This window comes from Magnolia sinica, chromosome 3 (assembly GCF_029962835.1).
Source record: "Magnolia sinica isolate HGM2019 chromosome 3, MsV1, whole genome shotgun sequence".
NCBI lineage: Eukaryota > Viridiplantae > Streptophyta > Magnoliopsida > Magnoliales > Magnoliaceae > Magnolia > Magnolia sinica.
The window spans coordinates 24056236-24081456 of NC_080575.1; the positions used below are offsets into that span (position 1 = coordinate 24056236).

The following is a 25221-nucleotide window of genomic DNA, read 5'->3' on the forward strand; positions in this document are numbered from 1 at the left end:
ACGTTCAAAGCACTGTTTCGTGTGGCGTGGACCTCCTGATCTTGGATCTGTCTCGTGCTTAGGCGCACGCACTAAGATGAGCTGGAAAAACGGATGGACGGAGTAGATTTAGTACATACATCATGATGGACCCCACAGAACGTAGGAGTGCAGGAATCTGCCGTAGCTCTCGTGAAACAGGTTCCGACGTGGCGACGGGTGACTTCCCATTTTTTTATTTCCCGCGCTCTGCCCACGCCTGTGGCTGACATCGGCACCGGTGTGTGAGAGAGAGAGAGAGAGAGGCGAAGCGATGTGTGGAAGAGCTCGTTGTACTCTGAGGCCGGAGGAAGTCCGTAGGGCCTGCGGCATTGACGATTCATCAATCCCCACCGTTGAAACGGAACGGTTTGCACTACTTCTCTCCTCTCATCCTATACCCTGCCCTAATCTCATCTCCTTCTCTTCTCCATCGCAGCAGATCCTTTCCTATACACAGATTATCATCAGTCTTCGCAGAGATTTCTATCCCAACATCAACAGCTACTTCCCCACCTCCGCACAACATCCGTTCAGTGCGTAAGGTGGGCCGCACCATTCAGATAGCTCGGCGCAAGAATCAGGGCCGTCTACTCATCCGTCGGGCCACCCTGCACAAAAGAAAATGAATGTTTCAACATAACATGGCCGATGAGTGGACCAGACTGATGTTTTCGCCTGGTCATCAGATGGTCGAACCCTCCATATGCATGGCTCAGATGTACTACTACATGTGGGGCTGTCAAACTACCATCCCCTTTTCGTTTCTGGACAGAACACATTCTATGTGTTAATCCACTGGATGTTTGGTAGCACCACACACTTCTACTCGTAGCCTCATGTGCTATCCTGGTACATTTGTATCACATCAGAGCCGTATATCAGGTGTTAACCACTGTGGAGATGCTTTGGCCAAAAAATCAAAACAATCAACTACTAGGTAGGCTAGAGTTTTAAGAAACTAATGGACGGTCTAAAAAAATTGGGAGTGTTTTTAGTTTTGTAGCTTGTTTATGTATGTCAGATGGACACATATTGCATTCTGATACTGCGAGTAGCAATGTTGCTATTGGACGATGCTCTCTGGATTTATGTGTTTTATTCATGCCTATCAACGCCATCCATCCATTTTGGATTATTATTTTAGGGCATGATGCCAAAAATGAGGCAGATCCAAATCTCAGGTGGACCACATCATAGAAAAACAGTGGTGATTGAACACCCACCATTAAAAAATTCCTAGGGCCCACTTGAATATTTATTTGCCATCCAACCTGTTGATAAGGTAAGACAGACCTGGATGAAGGGAAAACACAAATATCAGCTTGATCCAAAACTTTTGTGGCCCCCAAGAAGTTTTTAATGGAGGGCATTCAATCACCACAGTTTCCTGTAGTGCGGTCCACCTGAGATTTGGTTCTGCCTCATTTTTGGGCTCATGCCCTAAAATGAGCTGATAAAATGGATGGGTGGCGTGGATAAAAAACATATATCATGGTGTGGCCCACACAGCACCGTCCAGTAGTGAGTGGCAGTGTCACTATGCAATCCGCTTTCATGTCAGATCATCCACGAGGTAGGTCCCACCTGGTACATGGTTTGGATGATGTGCTCTCATCTGTGGTGGATTGGCCATGCTCCAACAATCTCTCCTATTGAATGATGTTAATCATTTGACTTGTTGGCCTGTTTTGGCTTTATTATTTTTCTACTTCCATTTGTAAGTAGGGGTGGAAATGGGTCATGTCTAGGGTGGATCGGGGTCAGCCCGTGCCCGACCCTTTTATGAAACAGGTTAATTATTTCCGGCCTGAACCCTGCCTTGGACCCATTACCCAGTCCCAGAGGCATGACCAACCCACTTAAAATTCACTAAGCTGGCCCCAGCCCAACCCATTGAATAGTGTTGGGCTTGATTCTACCTGAACCAATGTTAATTGGATTGTGGCAAAGGCAGTAAGGGAGTGTTACAACCTTTGAGGGGTATAGGAATTTTTAATATTTAGTCTTGGATTTGGGTTCTGGTCATCTGACCCACCCATTGATAACCAGTACATCAGGGTTGGGGAGGGTAGGTTTCAATCTGAGCCCAACCATTGATAACCTGTACTCAAATAGACATAGCTTGCTGCCCTGAGGCGACATGCTACCCATTAAGCATCGCCTGAAGTGGATCGTGCCAATTGACTCACAAGCCAACTTGAACTACTGCCACCCTACTTGTAAGCTGCTGCTCAACTCGCTAGGGTCGTCTTGTTATGGATATTTGTAGGTATGGTCCATCTCATATGGGGCTGCAGATAAAGCCTGAACAAATGAAAGGTGGGCACAGGTGCATGGTTGATGTGCCCAACATTATTTTGCTTGTCCAAGTACTGCTAGTTACCTCATGGAATATTTAGTTATTTGGTTATTTTGTTATCATTAGAAGTGGAAATTTTCCAACTAACAAACTTAGCTTTTTTATTGTTTTCTATTGGTATGTTCATGGAAGCTAATCGCCATTTGTGTTGAGATGAATTTTTTATTCCAACAAAACTCTTTTACCACTAAAGTAGACCATTTTGGACATGTTAATGCCATTTTTGTGCAGCTTGAACTTTGCTTTTGGCAACCAATAGTTTGTTTTGTTGCAGGTACCGTCCATCTTTCAATGTTTCTCCTGGAGCCTACGTGCCCGTTGTTCGAAAAGAGAATGGGTCTGTCAAAGGGGCTGTTCTTCATTGCATGAAATGGGGACTAATTCCCAGTTTCACCAAGAAAATTGAGAAACCTGATCACTTTAGGATGGTATTATTACCTTTTTAGGTCTTCTATTTACATGAACTTGGGATGTGATTGAAAGTTTTTCATTTCTACATGCCCTGTATGGTCTATGAGACGAGAAATGAATCTCTGTGAATTTGTTGCTGTAATGTAGAAGCCACAGAAAGAACCCAGAAGGATTTTCTTTTGGATCCATACAAAATAAGAAATTGGGAAATACCAAAATTCCACTAACTCTTGTGTGTAACCTACCTGTAGGGAGGAAGATGAGATGGAATGCAATATACTCATGAGTTATAATAGGCGTATGTTGACAGCATTTGATTACACAAGGAATCCCAATAAGAATGTGAGACCATTAGTGCCTCATTTGAAAGCATGGGGAACTTGTCATTATCTACTTTGCAAGAGGTCCCATTTGGTTGTAGATAGCATGAAATATGCCATTGTTATTGTTTACTGAGGCCGAGGAGTGAAATTTTATCAAGTTCTGCAATAAATTTTTACAATCTATGTGCCCATATATGGATACCAATATGGGGAGCGGGGAAACAAGTTTTGCTTTCCCAAAATCCAGAGCACTGATACAGATAAGGGTAACCCAACCATAACATAATATTTGTAATTGAATAAATTTGCACTGTACTACTAAGTTTTGTTTGTTCAGACAAGGTTTTTTTTTTTTTTTTTGTATTATTCTTCAATACATGCTAGTTCAATGAAATTGAAAATATTAATGTTGACAAAATCCTTATGATAAGCTTCTCTGTGATACTTCTGTACTTTTTTTTAAAAAATGACAAATAAATATGGATGTTGTTACTAGTTCAGAAATAGGGAACCTAGCACAACATGAAACAGTTTAGCTGAACGATTGGAGTATCCATGAAGTGTCTTATCAGTACTGTCACCATATTATGTTGATACTATATGCTGTGGATATATACCTACCAGGTTATTTTGAGTTCATTGCAGGAGAAAATCATGATATTTCGTAGAAAATAATGAAGTTTCTCAGACCCACATAGGCAGGGAGGTGAATAATTTGGCTGATGCCTTGGCTAAGAGTGGTGTTTCTTGATCATCTCTTTGTATAGGGAACCCATTCTCTATCTTTTCTTGAAAATTTAAATAAAATGTTTTATTAATACTGTAAAAACTAATTATATTCAGCACAATTAAATTGGATGACCTCTATATGACACAACAACCTTCCAACTTCTTCCATCATCAATCCAAGTCCCTTTAGGTCTTTCCTTCATCTTAGTGTTCCCTCTTCTGCCTTGCATGTAAATGAAAATGTTTGTTGTTATTCAAGTTCAGTTGAATTTGATGCTTCTCTTTGGACAAACTTATACATGCAATTGTCATTGTATAAAAAAGACCTTTATTGTCTTGATTTGCTCATGAATTGCAGTTCAATGCTCGGTCAGAATCGATATGTGAGAAACCATCTTTTCGCCGTCTTGTTCCTAATAACCGTTGCCTTGTGGCAGTGGATGGGTATGTTTCATTTTATATATTTTTATTAATAAGTTCTCTGCTCATGCATCATCTTGTGGATCGCTTCATATTGTTCATTTGGGGGCACTTCTAGAATTAATTCTTTTTTGATAAGCTAAAGCATATTGATGCCTTTAATTATTGATAAGCTAGTTTTGAGAGTCAATTATTCCTCTTTTTTATTTATTTATTTTTTTATTTTTTTATACTGTTTACACTCTAGAAGATTCACCAACCATGTCGCGTTCAAAATTGAAGTTTAGCTTTATCGGGCCACTTTGTTTGTTGTGGATATGGTGATGGATGGCATACTGTTGAAACCAAAAGTGTAACTTGGTTGACATTGTTACCCCTTACATGTCAATGAAGAATTGAAGGTCGCTCATGGATGCATTAGTGGAGTTGTTGCGATTATACTAAGACGCATACAGCCGGCTTCCCTTGCATGGTTGGCAATCTACTGTTGACATCTCAGGTTTTGCACACGTCTTGATTATAGGAAGTCTTACATGCACGTAATATGTTAATAACTCTAGGATAAGTAGTTCCCTGTAGTTATCAAGTCTTGCATGTGAAGGAGAAAAACAACATTTCCATTCATTTAATTGATCTCTTGGAGCAGCATATGCTGTATCTGACATTGAAGGACAAAACACATACAACCATCGCCGAACATAAATTGTATGTCTCAAAATTAAAATGAGTATGATTAAACCATAGTTACTTGAAATTCAGTTTGACCAATTGGAGTTTGAATTCATTGTTCAATACTTCATGAAATTTCTTAATTCGCAAAGGTAGGCTCATTTAGTTTGTTTTCCAATTCACTTGATTTCCAGTTTTTTCGTTCATTAGAGTAATTCACCGCTCAAGTCCAACAAAATTTCATCTAATTCGGACCATTCACTATTTTACATTTTACCATCCATTTGATATTCATCAATTTGATGGTTAGGTTTGCTTGATCAATCTGATTTTTGGAGATATGCTGCTTCCAAAATGTACCCCACAATTTGGATGGCCTGGATAGCCATACATGAGTGCCACATGTGTGGGTGGGTGGATCAGCGCTAATTTTAAAACATTGTTTAAGAAGTCTAGTCCATGATTTAAGTTGGTTCTTAAGGTTTGGTGAGGTCACATGTATATGCAAGAGAGCCAATCTTCATGCCAACCCATGTGCCAACATGGCATTCATGTGGAAGTCCAAGTAGTCGTTCCAGTGGATCTCACTATGTAGGTGCCATTGCTGAAAAATAAATTCTGTCAACTCGTCGAACACATCATCAAGTGAGAAACAAAAAAGGCTGTCGAAGGACTTGGCAAACATTTTTAGCCTCTCACTTGTTTTATAACCCGTAGGTCCATTGGTTTGTGAACTGGCCCTGTTTTTGGTCAATGGCATGTGCCTGGTGGGGCCCATCTGATGGACGGAGTGGATCGTCACACTATTGCTACATGTTAGTGTCTCTGCTGCACACTTAAGTGGACTTCGCAAACCTCTCTTTTCCTTCATCTAGTGTGTGATTCCTTTTGGAGGAAAACCTTGATACAGTCATACAGAAGAACCATTGGATTCTGCATGTGGCATATAAATTACACAAATTCATTATCATCATCATCATCAAAGCCTTATTCCAACTAACTGGGTCAGCCACACAAACCTTTTTACTCCTGTTGTCACGATTTACGATAGAAGTTGTGGCAAAAGTTTCATGCCTTCTGCCAACTTGATGCAATCCCTCCTCTATCCGGGCTTGAGACTGGCAATGAGAGCACAAAAATCCCCCAGGTGCTACCAAATAATCAATTACATGGGTTGGTTAAAATCATTGAGTTATAAATTATGCAAATTGAACTGTCAAAATCTTGATTGTCAATTTAAATGGGTTGTTAACTGAAATGTATATTGATTGAGTTACAGAACCCAATGTTTTAAATATCGTTATCGCGTAATGTATCGCACCCTTGGGATATGGATACATATCGGTTATCGCATGGGATATATCGGTTGGATCGCATAATTTATCGTTAATGTTGGGAAACATGGGAACATTGGGAAATTCGTCGAATTTTTCAATGAAACTTCAGGGATAGTTGAAAAAGACATCAATACACACTTAGAAATCAAAACATTAAAAATAAAAGTGCACATAATAAGGGTTTCCTTTGTATGGAGTCCTAATATATGCACTTTCCAATTGAACTTATGGAAGTATATTCAAAGTCTATTCATATAATTTATAAACGTAAGAAGCCATGTATGGAAACCCAAGCAATACATTCAAAAGCAAAAGAAGAATCACTAGATGAAGTTACATACATGTTTAATTTTGTGTTTGGATACAAAGATTGCAACTGATTTGTGAGAAATTGAGAAATTTAGATTTTTTTTCAATTTTCCACAACTTAACCCATCTCCCCCAAATCTTGAAATCGAAGTTCCAATGATTTTTCATGGAAAACATGAAGAATCATGGATTTGTAAGCATTTAACACCGGTTTAAAGTGATTTACAACAAAAACATGGATAAAAAATTAAAAATGCTCACCGGATCAAATAGGTTGGATATATCGATACTACCTGTGCGTTTTGTATCGCACAAGTGGGATACAAGATATATTGTAGGATATATTGGCTGATATTGTCGATATTTAAAACACCGACAGAACATGAAGATTCATAAACATCTGGAAGATGTTGAATTGAACAATAGCTATTCCTAATTCAGTAAATAGGTGACTACAAATAAGAGATTCAGATCATTCAAACAATCCGATTTTTGCGTCAGGATATCTCTATAGTGGGTCTTGCAATTTGAACGCTTTATTTTGTGTTTACCTTTTTGGTACGTCTAAAGTTTCTAAATGCATGTCTAAAAACCAACACTTTGCCAAAGTATCAAACAATTCATTATCTTCTTCTTTTTCTTTTCTTCAAAGAAAAAGAAGGCCACAATCCATTAGTTGCCGGAGTTTCATATCTAACATTTTAAACCAATCACCATCAACAATTGGTTCGGAGTTGCACATCCATCGTTTCCAAATGACACAAACTAACATAATTTGAATTGTGCATTTCCATGAGCTATACCTGAGTGTGGAATCAAGCTACAACGATTCTAATCAATCGGAATTATTGAATCAAAGCGGTTCGAATTGTGAATTGGGTCACTTGAAGTGATTCATTGTTCTACTGTTTAAAAAAAAACTGATTCATAGTTGGAGCTTACATCCAATGAATTAGGCAACTATGGATTAAACAATCCTCACATCTATTGCAAAATGATACATTAATGTTGTCATTAAGAAGATGGATCCATTATCCTTGGCTTGCTAATGAGGTAAGCAAACTGACATTCTCCAATGCTCTTCATGAACAAGTTGACAGTCTATGATGTAGGACATGAAATTCAAGTATGATGTGCAAGATTTTTAGGCTTTAGATCACACTAGTTCAGAAACAATTACACAAAATTCCACATCCCACACAAAAGTTTAAACACTCAATTAAGGGGAATCTTATGCGAATCCAGGCCTACACATGCTAGGGCCGGATCAATCAAAATTATAGACCAAACAAGAATCAAAGGAGGGTAAATTCATCCACACATGCACAAATAATTTCCCAATTCAAGGGGTTCATAGATTTCAATTCGGGGAACTTTAAGGTAGAAGAAAGGGCATAAAATTGGGGATTTGAGTAATTTAGGGTCAGGGTTAGGAATTTGGGGTGAAAGAGGGGTGAAAGAGAGGAGAGAGATGAACCAGAGAAGTACCGCACGTGTGGACAACAGTAATGACCCAGACGCACGTGCATGTGATCTCGGCCGCATGTGTGTAGGGCCTACTTCAGAAAAAAGGCCACCTTGGCCCTGGTCGGCCAGGGATGGACTCCAAAACTCCCAAATTTCAGCTTGATCCGATGCACGGTTTGTGCGTGGTGCTCCGCCGAAGTTTCAGCCCTCCTGCAGGGCCAGATTCTGAAAATCTGCTATAGAGAGAAAAACGGCCGCAATAGAGGATGGATTTGAAGCGTAGATGATTGTAGGAGAAGAGAAATACGGATGAAATAAGGTGGGGGTGAATCGGGATAGGTGTGGCTTCGCACCAAGGTAGTCAGCCCTTCGAGGAAGGGAGGGTTTCGCACCCAATTGAATCTCCACAACTCAGAAATTTAGAGAAGCAGAAAAACGCAACAATTTTATTAATCTTCATTGAGAAAAAAAAAAAGACTACAAGGGGTGCCTATTTATAGTAAAATCCTATACCCCAAAACTCGCGCCATGTGCGCAACCTATTACTTGGAGATGAAGTAATAAAAAATAACAACTAATTAAAGCAATGTAAACTGTCCATAATACTCCTAATAACAATAATAAGCAAAATCCACAGTACTAGATTAATCAGAATAGTAGATCACGATCATGAGAACCCATGGTGGGATTCACATGACTATCGGGTCTACTCCAACGAACCAAAATGCAGTCCTCTAACTAGGAGGCCCTCCCTGGACGTCGTCATCGATCCAGATCGATGGCGGGGTCCTCCTTCTTGCGTACGTGCATAGGGGGCGTGCGTGTGCGCGTGATGTCCCCATCAGTCTAGTACTTGTCCTCGGTGTGAAATCTAAAGATCTCTTGTAGTTGCTTTGTTCAAAAGAAAGTGTCAGCCAACATCAATATGTTTAGTTCTTTCACAAGAGGCTGGATTTGCTATATTGTTAATTGTACTTTGATTGTCTCAAAATATAGCCATTGGATCACCTTGATAGGAGCTATTTTGGGTGCACTGGATATTTTGGTGTCCAACTGTCAAGCATTTTATTTATCGGAATGTATGTAAAAATTTGAAATTAATGCTAGATGTTACTTGCCCCGGCAAGTGATAGCTTAGTGTGTCAAGCGCAGCTTCGAAATTTACTTGTTTTTATCTTTTCCAAAAGTTGTCATGTCTCTGGTTCTCCCTAACTCCTTGAGTTTTTGGGATTGAGAAGGGTTGGAATAGGTTTGAGATCAGTGATCAAGATATCGCTATCTTCCACATTTAGCGGATGAAGATCAAATGAATATTAGGAGATTCATGTCGGCATATATCTATGATTTGCAAAGCAAGTTGGCTATGTTGATATACTTTTTGTTTCTTCTGGAGGGAAATGACCAAATCCTGATTTTCATAAATGTATGCGGTTTGCAGATGGATGAGTGGCAAGATGAGGAAGGATGGAAATTAGAAACGCATCAGTGGGAAATTGGGAGTAGTACCCATAGGTAATAAGATGCGGGAAAGGAGACTTGGTTTGGTTGTGTGCAATGGAGGCCAAGAACCGTGCCGGTTAGGAGTGAGTTGTTACTAGTTAAAGGCTTTTAAAGGGAAAGGCGAAGGCCCAAAAGGATGTAGATGGAGGTAGTAAGAAAAGACTCAATGACATATGGTCTAGTTGAAGGTCTAGCCCTTGATAAAGTGGAATGGCAGAACATGTTTCGTGTAGATGACCCCAATCAATTGGGATAAGGTTTAGATGATGATCATGATGATTTGTGGATTGCAAATCGTTAATTTGCAAACAAATTGGATGTATGCCAAGTATTTGGGACATAGCTTGAGAGCATATTTCCAGCTTTGAGGTTTCTAGACATTACTCTGGGTATAGATTCAATGTCGGAAAGATTGGGACATGATCCCAATCTTGATTTGTTGTTGGTGGAAATTGCAACAATAGTTTTTATTTTTGCCAAATAAAATAAAAACGGTGGGGTTGTATGGCCATAGATGCATCTCTACAAGCTCGATAATCCTTGACCATATGCTTCTGGCTTCATGATTGTACAACAATGAACGCTTGTGGGGTGCAATCGCCCAGGCAACAACATGGGCATGATAAAAGTAAAACTATTAAGGTTCATCCCATATGATTAGTGGTTTTTGGGGTTAATCTTTGTGGTGCTTTGCTAGAGTGCAAAGCCTTTCAATGCACAAACATGAATTTCCTATTAGTGTCATTGCCATGCAGGCTTGATGATTGCTCTTTGGGTGAAATCTAAAACGATCTAGATCGCCGAATCTATCCAGGGAATGGTCATATGTTCCACACTGTATGTGGGGCCCATAGTTAGTGCTTCACGTGATCCTCCTGTTCAGATACGTGGATATTTGTGCAGACCGTCAAAATTCTCTGTCTTTGGCCTGCATCTAGATGGTCCAAAAAGTGGCCTCGTGGATCAATAATGACGATCCCCATTCAATGCTTTGAAAACACAAGCCTTTGATTAGAAAGATTGCAGGCCATCTGAAAAATTAACAATGGAGTTTGACTTGGCCATGACATGGCTTGTCAATGTGTACGAGGGAACAACAACAAATGTGAAGACCGCTTTTGGAGAGACGAGTTTCCAATTATTGTAGGCTTGTACCAGGGGTCGACATTAAGCTTGTGTCTGTTGCATTGGTTATAGATGAGTTAATGAGGCATTTACAAGAAAAGGTACCTGGTGTATGTTGTTTGTAGATGAAATAATTTTTTATCGATGAGATAGGGGAGGATGTGAACACAGCCATAATTATGGAAGTATGCTTTAGAATTATAGGTTTTAGAATTAGTTAAACTAAAATAGAGTTTAAGGAATGCAATTTTAGTAACAATAGGAGTAGGAATGAGGAATTAGTTAAGATTATTGATCAAGAAGTACCCTAAAGTGACCATTTTTGATATCGTTGGTCAATAGTTCATGCGAGTCAAGAGATTGAGAAGGATTTTGCTCATATAATTCAAGGTGGGTGGAAGAAGTGAACATGTGCCTCTGGAGTTCTATGTGATTGCCTTTAACCAATCAAACTAAAAGAGATAGAATGTGGTGTAGTTAAGCAACAACTTGTGTATAGGATGAGTGTAGCTGAACTGAGGATGTTGAGATGGAAGAGTGGTAAGACAATGACAGAATTAGAAATGAATGTGTTTGAGGAAACTTAGGAGTAGGAACAATACGTAACAAGAGGGGGGATTTTAACTTAAATGGTTTGGTCATATTCATCGAAGACCAAGACTGTGCCAGTTAGGAGTGAGTTGGCTCATGTTGAAGGCTCTAAAAGGGCAAGGGAAGGCCAAAAAAGGATAGGGATGGAGGTACTATGAAAAGACATGATGACCTATGATTTAACTGAGGATAGGGTACTTGATAGAGTGCAATGGCAGAACCGGATTCGTGTAGCAAACCCCAATTAGTTGTGTTGAGGCTTTGTTGATGATGATGATGATGATGATTGGGAGGCTTGGAACTAGTTATCTCCTTACTGTTTCTAGTAGGTCACCAAATTGCTATAGGATACTTTTTACAATATAGAACCTATAGGCAATTTGAAAACTTTCATTAAGGTGACTTTATATGATGTTCATGACTGTACTTATTGTTCATCTTTAAAATTTAATTTTATGTTAGATTTAGAATAGATTGTATTCACAAAATAAAAAAAAGATATATAGAAAATTGATAAGCATGACGGAAAATTGTGAAATTTTAAGACAATGCCTTGATGTAGTTTCTTTGTCGTATGATTGGTTGAAGATTTCTATGTGAGATGCTATTAAAAAAAACCTTGCATGAGACTTGTGGACAATGGCATGCAGGAAGATATCTTTGCATTAAGTTGTATTTTTTGAAATGTGATTTATTTTCTCCATTATCTAAGTGACTTCTTGCTGCCTTTCATTACATTTTTGCTAGGACAGACCTATTAATGGACAGCATACTTAGATAGCTAAAAGGAAGAGCGAGATGAAAATTTGTCTCTTTTTGTCATGCTATCCTATGACTGCAATTGTGTTAGTCTATGCGGATTTTCTTATATTTACATGTTTACTGCAAGGGCACTGCATTTTTTGACCAGTGATGTTTTTCTCCTCCTCAATCTCCCTCCGATCTCAATTCTTTCAAACATACACACACACACACACACACACACACACACACACACACACACACACATATATATATATATATTCTTTTTTTGAATGGTAACTCAATATTTTATTAAACAAAACAAAAGAGATCACCTGCAAATAAGTGTTGTAATTTTTCCTGAGACTTTGATTTTTATTTTTTAAATGTGTATGGCCGTAAATGATCAATAGTGTTGGCACCTTGTGTGCAATTTGCTCCCATTAAAGCTCAGTAATAAATCCTTTGTGGCTATTGTGTGGATGATCATATAATCTTAATGGATATGTGCTGAATAGAGCTGGAAGGTGCTATGTTCATTATGAATTGTTTGACAGATTGTAATAGAATGTGAATAGAAGGGAAGGAGAGAATACAGAAGGGTAGAGGGGGGTGTGGAATAGGTTTTTAGGTTAAAAGTGTGTTGCTTTTCCAAATTAGTAGACCACCTTTTATATCCTTTATTTTACTATTTTTGAATGGTTATGATAACTTCATTAAAGCCAAACAAAAGCTAGACCATTCAAAGCACGCCGGATGACGACGACTCATCTGGTGATCCAACAAACTCCTTTTGATCCAACACCCAGCTCATAACTGATGGGGACATCATGCGCACACACATGCCCCCCTACGCACGTACGCAAGGAGGGCCCCACCATCGATCTGGATCGATGACGACGTCCAGGGAGGGCCTCCTAGTTAGAGGACTATTTTCTGATTATTTGGAGTGGACTCGATAGTCATGTGAATCCCACCATGGGTTTTCATGATCGTGGCCCACTATACTAATTGATTTAGTACTTTGGGTTTTGCTTATTATTGTTATTAGGAATATCGTGGACGGTTTAGATTGCTTTGATTAGTTGTTATTTTTGATTACTTTGTCTCCAAGTAATAGGTTGCGCACATGGTGCGAGTTTTGGAGTATAGAGTTTTATTATAGATAGGCACCCCTTGTAGTCTTTTTTTTCTCAATAAAGATTAATAAAATTGCTGTGTTTTTCTGCTCCTCTAAATTTTTGAGTTGTGGAGATTCAATTGGGTGCGGAACCTTCCATTCCTCGAAGGACTGACTATCGTGGTGCGAAGCCACACCTATCCTGATTTGCCCCCACCTTCTTCCATCCATATTTCTCCTCCTACAAGCATTCCATCTGCAAATCCATCAATATTTGCAGGCGTTTTTCTCTCTACAGCAAATATCCAGAATCTAGCCCTGCAGGAGGTTCAAATCCATCCTCTATTGCAGCCGTTTTTCTCTCTACAACAGATTTCCAGAATCTGGCCTTGCAGGAGGGCTGAAACTTCGGCGGAACACCACGCACAAACCGTGCATCGGATTGAGCTGAGATTTGGGGGTTTTGGAGTCCATCCCTGGCCAACCAGGGCCAAGGTGGCATTTTTCTGAATAGTGGGCCTCACACACATGCGGCCGGGATTGCATGCACGTGCGTCTAGGCCATTATTGCTGTCCACACGTGTGGTACTTCTCTGGTTCGTCTCTCTCCTCTCTTTCACTCTTTCACCCAAAATCCCTAAACCTAATCCTAAATTACTCAAATCCCCAATTTTATGCCTTTTCTTCAACCTTAGGGTTCTCCGAATTGAAATTTCTGAATCCCTTGGATTAGGAGAATTATTTTTTTGCATGTGTGAATGAATTTATCCTCATTTGATTCTTGTTTGGTTTATAATTTTGATTGATCTGGCCCTAGCATGTGTAGGCCTGGACCCGCACAAGATTCAATCTTGTGCGGGTCCAGGCCTACACATGCTATGGAATTTTGTGTAATTGTTTCTGAACCAGTGTGATCTAAAGCCTGAAATCTTGCACATCATACTTGAATTTCATGTCTTGCATCAAATTTGGTATCAGAGCACAAGGTTTTTATGGGGGAATGCATTGCATGTTTAGGGTTTAGTTTATTTGTGTCCATTATGCATTAAGTATCATCATATAGAGCTGTTTAGAGGTCCATAATTTCTGATATAAGCTGTTGAATTTTCTGCTATAAGAAAATCTGCATATCTATTTGCTGGATTTTCTGTTGACAGATTCTTTGGACAAATAGGGTGTTGGAAATTGAGTAGTATTGTGTTGTTTCCCCCATATAGAGTCCTATAAGAGCATTTAGTCCCATCTAGGCGCATATAGTCGTATTAGAAGGTCCTTAAGTTGAGTTAGTAGTTGTATGCCCACACGTACGGGTCGTGGTTTTGGCTTGCACCCTACACTAAACATGGAGCAATTGTAAGAGTCAATGAACAAGCGAACCTAACAGTTTGAGTCTTTGGGTAAGCACTTGGAACAACGTATGGACCAACGCTTCGAGCAGCTTGATGTGCACATTACCCAACTAGAGACATCCGCTAGGGCAAACCCCACTATTGGGGAAGATGCCCAATCTCAGACATGTGGTTAGGAGGATAGACTAAGGAATAGAGGTGGCTAAGGAATCGGTTATGGGCGCGCACCCATGCACCCACCCCGTGAGGGACATCAAGACCACTATGACCCCGATGCGCAACTTCTCAAAGGAGTTAGAGTGAATGCCCCTACGTTTGATGACCACTTGTACCTTAAAGCTTTTCAAGATTGGTTGGCAGACATGGACCACCTTTTTGAGTGGTACGACATGTACGGCCTTGTGGCTAGAGAGAGTGCACTAGAGGCTAGTGTAGAGTAGGGTATCCCAAATCGGTTATGTTTCGGCCATAACGGCCGATACGTAACGGTAACGGCGGTTACCGTTACACGATACGGGGCTGAAACGGAGAGGTGTAGAAAACGGAACCGAAACGGCCGTTACGGGGCCGTAACGGCTGTTACAAGGCATAACGGGCAGTAACCCTAAAAGAAAAAACGAAAAAAAAAAAACTAACCTTATTCTCGCTTCTTCTTCTTCTTCTTCTTCTTCCTCTTCTCTGCAGCACTGCTGCAATTCATTGCGACGCGCTGCAGCTCCTCGCGGCACGCTACAGCTCCTCCTGCTTCTCCTTCTTCTTTCCCCTCTGGTGCAACTCCCTCTCCACCCTCTTTCTTTTTCTCTCTTGTTTTCTCCTTCTCTCTCGTTTTCCCTTTCTTTCCTTATCATTTTTTTTATTTTTTATTTTTCCCTCTCATTTCTCTCTCCCTCTGTCGCAGTCTAAAAAAGTAAAATGAATGGGGGGCGTGGCCGGACGCGGATTAGATACTAACAGGTTAGTAGCGAGTCGGCTACTGAAGTGACGTCACCTGTTGTATCCACACCGTCCATCCATTTTGAAATATTATTTAGGGCATGAGCCAAAGAATGAGGCAGATAAAAAGATGTAGTGGACCCCACCGTAGAAAACAGTGGGGAGAGTGATTCCCACTGTTGAAACTATCCTAAGCCCCACCATAATTTTTATTAATCCAACCCGTTCAAAAGTTAAAAAAGACATGAAATAAGGTAAAACACGGATATCAGCTTGATCTAAAACTTTCGTGGCCTTTAGAAGTTTTTAATGGTGGGCGTCACTGTCCCCACAGTTTTCTGTGCTGGGGTACACTGGAGCTTTGGATTTAACTCATTCTTTGGATATTGCCCTAAAATGATCTCTACAAATAGATGGAAGGTGTGGATACAAAACATACATTATAGTGGGGTCCACGGAACTTGATGATGTCACTCCAGTAGCGTGTCTCGCTACTCTACCTGTAGGTAAATAATCCGCGCTTGGCATGGCTGTTTTACAGCCACGCACCTTATTTTATCGGTAGTCTGCGGCGCATTCCGCTTATTGCACTTGCACTATTTTAGTGCATGCGGCCCACCTTGATTTATGTGTTGTATTATATATCCATGCCACCCATCAGTTTTTCCTGATCATTTCAAGGCATAGTCCCTAAAAGGAAGCAGATCCAGATCTCAAGTGGACCACACAGTAGGATTGAATGTCCACCATGCACTTGCATTGTTTTTGTGCATGTGGTCCACCTTGATTTATGTGTTATATTATATATCCATGCCACCCATCAGTTTTTCTTGATCATTTCAAGGCATGGTCCCTAAAATGAAGCAGATCCAGATCTCAAGTGGACCGAATAGTAGGATTGAATGCCCACTGTTAAAAACTTATTATGACCCACTGTAATGCTTATTTACCATTGAAACTGTTCATAAGGTTTCATGGACATGGATCAAGGAAAACACAAGTTGCAACTTAAAAAATAATATTAAGAAATAATAATAATAATAATAATAATAATAATAATAATAATAATATTATTATTATTATTATTATTATTAGTTTTAATTATGGGAATTCAATCCCTATTGTGTGGTCCACCAAAGATTTGGATTTGCCTCAGTTTTTGGACCATGCCCTAAAATGAGTTGGCAAAAAGGATGGACAACATGGATATACAACAAATGCATCAAGGTGGGTCCTATGTTCAGGGCATCATTCACTAGTGGTCCACCTAAGATTTAAATCTACCTGATTTTTTGGATCGTGCTTTAAAATGAGTTGGCAAATTAGATTGACGGCACGGATATACAAATACATCAAGGTGGACCCCAATTTCAAGGCCTCACCCACTAGTGGTCCACCTTAGATCTGGATCTACCTCATTTTTGGACCATGCCTTAAAATGATTTGATAAAACAGATGGATGTCATTGATATACAATAAATACATCATGGTGGGCCCCGTGTACATGGCCGTAAAAATTGTCCATGAGGCATACATTAACTCAAAATTAATAAATTAAATTATGGCACTATTGTTGCCAAGTCACAATTCCAAAATTAAATTGTTTAAATGATTCTCACCGTTAATTTGCAAACATTTGTTTTTTTGAAATATGATCATTTGATATTTTTGATTCTTCACTGTTCAATAAATATCCACCAATCCATTAGTGAGATAAGTAGCAATAAATTGCATGAATTTAACGTTGATTTGGGGGTATCGAATGATTCACTAAATCAGCTCTAAATCGACGACACTATATTTACTTGAATATAATTTCAAATTTTTTTCTTAAGATTTATTGTGAAGAATTATATTAATTTGTTAGATATATGAATTACATGATTGGACATAAAAGTCCTTAGATTGTATGTTGAAATAAAACGCACACAAGTCACAAGGTATGTAATATACCAATACCTATAAATATGAAATATGAGATATTTTGGTATTAGATTCATTCTAATTAATTTATATTGATATTATATAGTTAGATAATTAGATATAAAAGATCTATAGCCAATACTAGGTTGTCAGGTTCATAAATTCATCAGGCAGACCTTACACCACCATAAACATGTTCCAAATTATAAATGAATGTATATTTGGAATATTCCGGTTTTAATCCATATTTTTTTGGCAAAAAAAATAAATTGCACTGTTATGGGCCGTTACTCCCCCGTATCCGTATTAGTATCGGTAGACATCGTTACGCTAACTGATACCGATACAGAATATCTTGGTGTAGAGTTACCCACTGAGGCCATTCCGGTAGTGGATGAGTTTCGTGATATCTTTCTTGATGATCTATCGGATGAGTTTCCCCCATGAGGGATATATAGTACACCAGGACGTGGGACACCGTACCACCTATAGCTGAGTTTGCGTTTAATAGTTCTATCGATAGGTCTACAGGTCTAAGTCCTTTTGAAGTCGTTACTGGTTATAAACCTAGGAAACCTATTGATCTTGTCCCTATATCACTGCCCCATAGGCCGTCAGAGTGTGCAGTCTTTTGCGCATCACATTCATTCATGGTATCAAGAAATCTGGCAGAAGATCATGACTAGTAATGAACATTACTCACTTTTTGCCGACCAACATAAACGTTTCAAGGAATTCAATGTAAGTGACTCCGTGATGGTCCGCATCAGGCCAGGGCGGTATCCTCAGGGAGCCGTTCGTAAATTACACGCGCGTAGCGCTAGACCATTCAAAATTATAAAACGAAACGGTATCAATGCGTATGTGATAGATCTTCACCCTCTATGGGAATTAGTTCCACATTCAATGTGAAGGATTTAGTTGCATTTCAGGGTGCTACTGATGCATTGTCCAGCCTTTTGCCTAACCATCCTGACTCCCCAGACTTTTCCCTTGATCTATGGCCCTTTCCCGACCCATCGTCCCAACCTCTACCTCGTATACCAACCCTTCCCGACCCATTTTTCCAGCCTCTATTTCCTATACCTACCCTTCCCACACCCAAAGAGGAGATAGAGGATATTCTGGACCATCAAATAATATCCACGTCGGACGACATGTTTTAGTGGCAGTCACGCTCAGCTTCAGACAGTACGTGGCTCACTGAGGAGGAGCTTCAGAGACTTGATCATGACATCTTGGAGTGGTTCAGGAGTTTTGTTTCGCTAGTGGCGAAATCTTTGCAGCTGGGGAGAGTTGATGGGGACATCACGTGCACATGCACGCCGCCCTACGCATGTACGCAAGGAGGAGGGCCTACCATCGATTTGGATCGATGACGATGTCTAGGAAGGGCCTCCTAGTTAGAGGACTGTGTTTTGGTTCGTTGGAGTGAACTCGATAGTCATGTGAATTCCACCATGGGTTCTTAGATCGTGGTCCACTATTGTAATTAATCTAGTACTTTGGGTTTTACTTATTATTGTTATTAGGAATATCATGGACGGTTTAGATTGCTTTGATTAGTTGTTATTTTTGATTACTTCGTCTCCAAGTAATAGGTTGCGCACATGGCGCAAGTTTTGGGGTATAAGGTTTTATTATAAATAGGCACCCATTGTAGTCTTTTTTTCTCAATGAAGATTAATAAAATTGTTGCTTTTTTCTACTCTAAATTTCTGAGTTGTGGAGATTAAATTGGGTGCGAAATCCTTCCTTCCTCGAAGGGCTGAATACCGTTGTGCGAAGCCACACTTATCCCGATTTGCCCCCACCTTCTTCCATCCATATTTCTCTTCTCCTACAATCATTTACGCTTCAAATCCATCATCTATTGTGGCCATTTTTTTCTCTATAACAGATTTCCAGAATCTGGCTCTGCAGGAGGGCTGAAACTTCGGTGGAACACCACATACAAACCGTGTATCAGATCGAGCTGAGATTTAGGGGTTTTGGAGTCCATCCCTGGCCGACCAGGGCCAAGGTGGCGTTTTTTTGAATAGTAGGCCCCACACACCTGCGGCCGGGATCGCATGCATGTGCGTATGGGCCATTGTTGTTGTCCACACGTGCGGTACTTCTTTGGTTCGTCTCTCTCCTCTCTTTCACTCATCTTTCACCCAAAATCCCTAAGCTTAACCCTAAATTACTCAAATCCTCAATTTTATGTCCTTTTTTCAACTTTAAGGTTCCCCGAATTGAAATTTCTGAATCCCTTGGATTGGGGGAATTATTTTTGTGCATGTGTGGATGAATTTACCCTCCTTTGATTCTTGCTTGGTCTATAATTTTGATTGATCCGGCCCTAGCATGTGTAGGCCTGGACCCGCATAAGATTCCCCTTGATTGAGTGTTTGAACTTTTGTGTGGGATGTGGAATTTTGTGTAATTGTTTCTGAACCAGTGTGATCTAAAGCCTGAAATCTTGCACATCATACTTGACTTTCATGTCCTGCATCAATAACTCTCTCCTGATAATTTGTCATTTGACTTGGATTTGTTACAAAAGAAATCTGTTATTGTGTTCCTTCCATATCAATCGTACTCCAGCAAGCAATGATAAGCACCAAAGAGTTTTTGTTCTTTCTTCCTTTTGGCTATCCCATCCAGGCTTGGAAGAGACCTTGAATCAATCCTGGCATCACCCACTCTACCCCAAAAGAGAGCAAAGATCCCCCACCATATATTCAAAGGTAATCTACATGAGTGAGAACTGAGAAGGTGGTCCATAGTTTCTTCATCCCCAAGGCATAGGATGTGCGCATTGGGATTGATCATATTTCTTGTGCTTGGATGATTGATTGAAGGATCTTTTCCCTCCCAGCCAACCATCCAATGGCACTATGCAAGGCAGACCTTGTAATCTGTATGTGTTCTTTTTAGGAGGTTGACTGGGACCCTCTTCCTCCAGTAAGTGTTAGACATGTCACATTGGATAGACTATCATTAATGCTCCTGCAGAGCACTAGTAATTTCATCTTTAATTCCAAAAAGATTGCTTGAGAGAAGGTCAAGCCACCGTTGGTTTCAAGGAATCTTTTTGGATTTAAAGATGAAATCACTAGCTGTTTGTGAGCACACTTTAAAAAAAATAAAAATAGAAAATATCAATGAATTAACCAAGTCAACCTGCCCAATTCATTATTTTTCTGTTTGAAGAGTAAGTAAAAAGTGTTTTTGAATCTATCATTTTGAAGTATAATCTCCAATTATCTAAAGAAAATGACAATTGGTTTTTTAATATATATATTCACAACTTCCACAAAACATGAAATTTAATATATTGAGGCTCGCATAATGAACCTTGTGCTTATGTTGAATGTGCCATCTTTTTGGCTCGGGGCATTGATTTATCATTATGGAGCTTCCTGTTTCAATTCTAGTTCATTTTGCAAATTGTTGCAAATAAAGTTGTAGTTGTCTCTGAACTAGGAGAAGCTTTTTGTTTTCTAGTTCATTCTGCAAATTGTTGCAAATAAAGTTGTAGCTGCCTCTGAACTAGGAGAAGCTATTTCTTTTTTAATGGGATGTTTGATTACTCTATTGTCTTTTCTCCATCCAAGATCACAATGGAACTTAACCAAAAAGAAAAAGAAAAAAGAAAAAGAAGATCATGGTGCAAAGTACATCTTAGTTCTTACTCTATATTATGGACTTACCATTGTCTTTTTTGTTCACATTTTCTATTACTTCTCATGTTTTCTCCATGATCAATTTCACATGCTTGTATGCAGATTCTATGAGTGGAAAAAGGATGGATCAAAAAGGCAACCATACTACATACATTTTAAGGATTGCCGACCTCTTATATTTGCTGCTCTTTACGATTCTTGGGTAAACTCTGAAGGTAAAATGATGTTCTCTTGTTTGTTTTATAGTAACTTTTGTGTGATGCTAGTGGGTATAGTGTTACTAAAACATTTATCGATAATTAAAAAATGATTAGCAAGGATATGGTTGCAAATGTTTTGACTGTTGAAGTTAACCTTTTCACATTTTGACAAGTATTGGTATCATCACGAGTTTTGCTAGCCGGAGATACGGAAACAATATTGATATCGTCAATAATATCGCTGATAACTGGAAATGCGGGGAACGTGGGGAAAACGATGGAATTTTTTAGTGAAATTTTAGGAGATATGAAAAATACACATTTGCATATTTAGGAATTAAAAAATTGCAAAAAGAACACATACATGATAAGTTTCCATTTAATGGGGGCATAAAAGCATGTGCTATCATAAGAAACCAATCCAAACCGTTAAAGTCACTTGATATACATTGATACACCATCCTCTAATGGTTCGAGCCTTTAGAGCAACCGGTTGTTTCACATGGTATCAGAGCGAAAAGTCTTGTGTTCGAATCCTGACAGTAGTAAATATGCCACCCTAATATATTCTCCCACGGGGGACTGTTTATGGTGTGAGTTGTGAGTGTCCCTCCACCCGGGTGTGAGTTGTGACTGTCCCTCCACCCTTGCCCAATATGTTCCCGTGTGGAGTTCCACCTCGCATGTGCGGAGGAGTGTTAAAGTCCCTCAATATACATTGACATGCCATCCTCTAACAGCTCGAGCTTCTAGAGAAAGTGGTTGTTTGACATATTATTAGAGCGGAAGGTCATGTGTTCGAATCTTGGGGGCAGTAAATATGCCTTTGTAATATAATCTCCCACGAGAGGGCCATTGTTTATGGTGTGAGCTGTGAGTGTCCCTCCACCCTTGCCCAGTATGTTCCTGTCGGGAGTTCCACCCCGCACGTGCGGGGGAGTGTTAAAGTCCCTAGATATACATTGATACACCATCCTCTAACGGCTCGAGCTTTTAGAGGAAGTGGTTGTTTGACAAACCAATCCATGCATCCCATCTAGCTGTCGAACCATCCCATTTATCCATCCAATTGTCTAATCTTCTATCCAAACATCCATTGATATTTTAGAATATCGAAAACATGCTATTTTTCTGAGGAATCGCTGACAGCTGGAAAGGAAATGAAAGATTATTATGGTCTCAATATCGCATGAATGCATTGACTTTTATAATAGGAGAGGTTGGAAAGGTATGGTATGTAAGTTCAATATTGAAAACGCTCATGATTATGTAGACTGGGATTTTTCGGATTGCCTATTGGGGAGGATGGGATGTGGGCAAAAAAGGTGAGCTTGGATTAGGAATGTGCCTCTTCAGCTAAATTTTTTGTTTTGGTGAACAGATCCCCAAATGGCTTTTTTTCCAGCAATAAGAGGGTTAAGACAAGGCGACCCCATTTCCCCATATTTTCTTCTAGTGGTCATGGAGGCCCTTAGCAGAATAATAACAAAAGGTGTTGAGTTTAATTTTCTCAAAGGATTCAGAGCGGATATCTTAGACTTTTAGGTATTGCATTTACCGTTTGCTGATGACACATTATTATTTTGTGAAGCAGACCCTATTAGAGTAAGTTATTTTTGTTTAGTTTTATTAAGTTTTGAAGCGGTATCGGGCTTGAAGGTGAACATCAGTAAAAGTGAAATATTGGGATTATCAAAAGAGAAAGTGGAGGATTTTGTGAGCATTTTGTGTGTCAAGTGTGATCTTTTCCAACTACATATTTGGGACTCCCTTTATGTATAGGAAAGCCTGGGAAGTATCTGAGGGACAAAGTGGTTGGGAGGTTCGAAAGAAAGTTGTCGCAATGGCAGGGAGATACTTATCTTTAAGGGGAAGGTTAACTTTAATTAACTTGACAATGTCTAATTTTCTGGTATACTATATGTCGTTATTTAAATGTCCGAAGTCAATTTTAAATCGATTAGAAAAGCTTAGACGTGATTTCTTGTGGTAGGGATCGGATGAAAAATACAAGTTTCATCTTATGAAGTGGGAAGAGGTGTGCAAGCTGTGGGACCAAGGGGGAGCAGATATCAGGAGTTTGGAGATTATGAATTTAGCGTTGCTTGGAAAATGGGTATTTGGCGGTTTGGAGCAGAAGAAGAGGGCTCTTTGTGGAGGGAGGTGATTGAAAGGAAGTATGGGATTGATGACATGGGTAGGTGGTCGAGTTTATCTTCTTTGCATAGATCATCATATCCATGGAGAGGAGTGGCGTCAATGAAAAGCAAAGTGTGGGAAGGGGTAGGGTTGCTTTTTGGGGGATGGGAAAATTATAAAATTTTGGGAGGACGTTTGGCTGGGGGATCAAAAGCTAAAGGAAATCTTCCCACATTTAGCAAGGGTAGCTCTAGAAGGCGATTTGAGAGTTGAAATGTGCTTTTCTGTTCAAGGGGAGCAAGTCATTTGGACTCTACCATGTCGAAGGAATTTGGATGATGAAGAAATAGAAGAGTTAATGGGGCTACTTCAAATGTTATCCAAAGTGCATCCGGCCATTTCAGAAAAATACTCCTAGAAATTGTTAATCGATAAATCAGGGGAATTCTCAATGAAGTCTTTCTGTGAGGTTTTAAGTGGGTGGAGGAATGTCAATGAATCAAGTCCGACATCTTTTATATGGCGGTTTTGTGCTCCTCCAAAGGTGGCCGCGTTTGCGTCGTTTGTGGGAAGTAAAAAGGTATTAACAGTTGATAATCTCCAAAAAAGAAAGTTGATCCTCCTGAATGTTTGCGTGATGTGTTATCAAGATGTTAAATCAGTGGTCCATCTTTTCCTTCATTGTGATTTTGCAAGAAATGTTTGGGAAAGCTTATTTAAACTTTTTGGGATACAATGGTGATTCCAAATTCTGTGGATCGATTCCTCATGGTATGACATGGAAGGGGAAAAGGAAAGGTTGGGAGACATGTGTGGCGCATTAGTTTATTGGCGGGTTTTTGGTTCATATGGTTAGAAATAATTCAACACTGATTTAGGAATAAGCAAAGGATTACGTCCGATGTATTCCAAATGGTGAAATCTCATATCAAAGAATGGGTGTATGCATCAAAGGTTATCCTGCAGTTTCCGGATAGTTGGGCATATCTGTAATTTTATTCCCTTTTTCATCTTTTGTATTTGTAGGCTGTGGCCTTTATTTTAATTAAGTTTTCACAGTTTGAGCACTGCATTCAACCATGCTCCCATACAAAATTTGAAAATGATTATTTATTTATTTATTAATTTAATAAACAGATTTTTGGTGATATCAGTAAAAATTATTGATGAATTGGCAATACAAGCGACACTTGGAATGTACGCAGTAAAAAATTATTGGCGATACATTAGTAACATTGATATATTGGTGATACTCACCAATACATCGCTAATACCTGAAAATTTTGAGACTGCAGGGTTATCAGTATGACTACCAGTGTTATTGATATCACTGAGCTGGATATTTTGATAATATCGGGGGTACTCTAAACAATGCATGTTGAACAACTCTTAGCATTTTGAAGACCTTCTTGAAGACAATTGTCATCATTACCTTTTCTATGTATTTGAATACTTGGACATCTATTAGAAGAAGCTAGAAATCTTGTTCATTATACCTCGTAGTCCCATTTGAAGTCTCCAGTAGTCCCAGTATTCTGTGTTTGAAATGAACAATCAATTTATTTTTTATGAATTCTGTTTCTTATTTCTTTTATGCTCATTGTCTTGGTCTTCAAAACTTTAAAAAGAAAAAAAAGTGTCTTCATCTCGATGCTGATTTTCTATCAATCAACCCCCCCACAATGCCACCTCTCCCCACACTCTCCATTCTTTCATTTCTACTCACTATGTTACTGTTGTCATTTCCTATAATTGCGTTCCATAGTTTCGTATGCTAGAGTTGAAGCTACTAAGTAGAAAATGTTAGGACATTCGAGGGTGTTGGGGCCCGTTTGGATGGAATAGTAGTTCTGTCCTGGATAGGCTATCCTGGATAGTCTAACC

At 39.4% G+C, this 25221-nt stretch overlaps 1 protein-coding gene across 2 annotated transcripts in view; it reads left to right on the forward strand.

The window, feature by feature from the left end:
- The first annotated feature begins 231 nt into the window (after positions 1 to 231).
- Positions 232 to 25221, forward strand: part of LOC131239712 (uncharacterized) — a 41407-nt gene continuing 16417 nt past the window's right edge. For both annotated transcript variants that reach the window (XM_058237550.1, XM_058237551.1), the window contains exons 1-4: positions 232 to 387; positions 2655 to 2808; positions 4202 to 4287; positions 21101 to 21213. In XM_058237550.1, coding sequence (XP_058093533.1) covers positions 293 to 387; positions 2655 to 2808; positions 4202 to 4287; positions 21101 to 21213 — 448 coding nt within the window. In that variant the 5' untranslated portion in view covers positions 232 to 292. The remainder of the gene's footprint in view (positions 388 to 2654; positions 2809 to 4201; positions 4288 to 21100; positions 21214 to 25221) is intronic.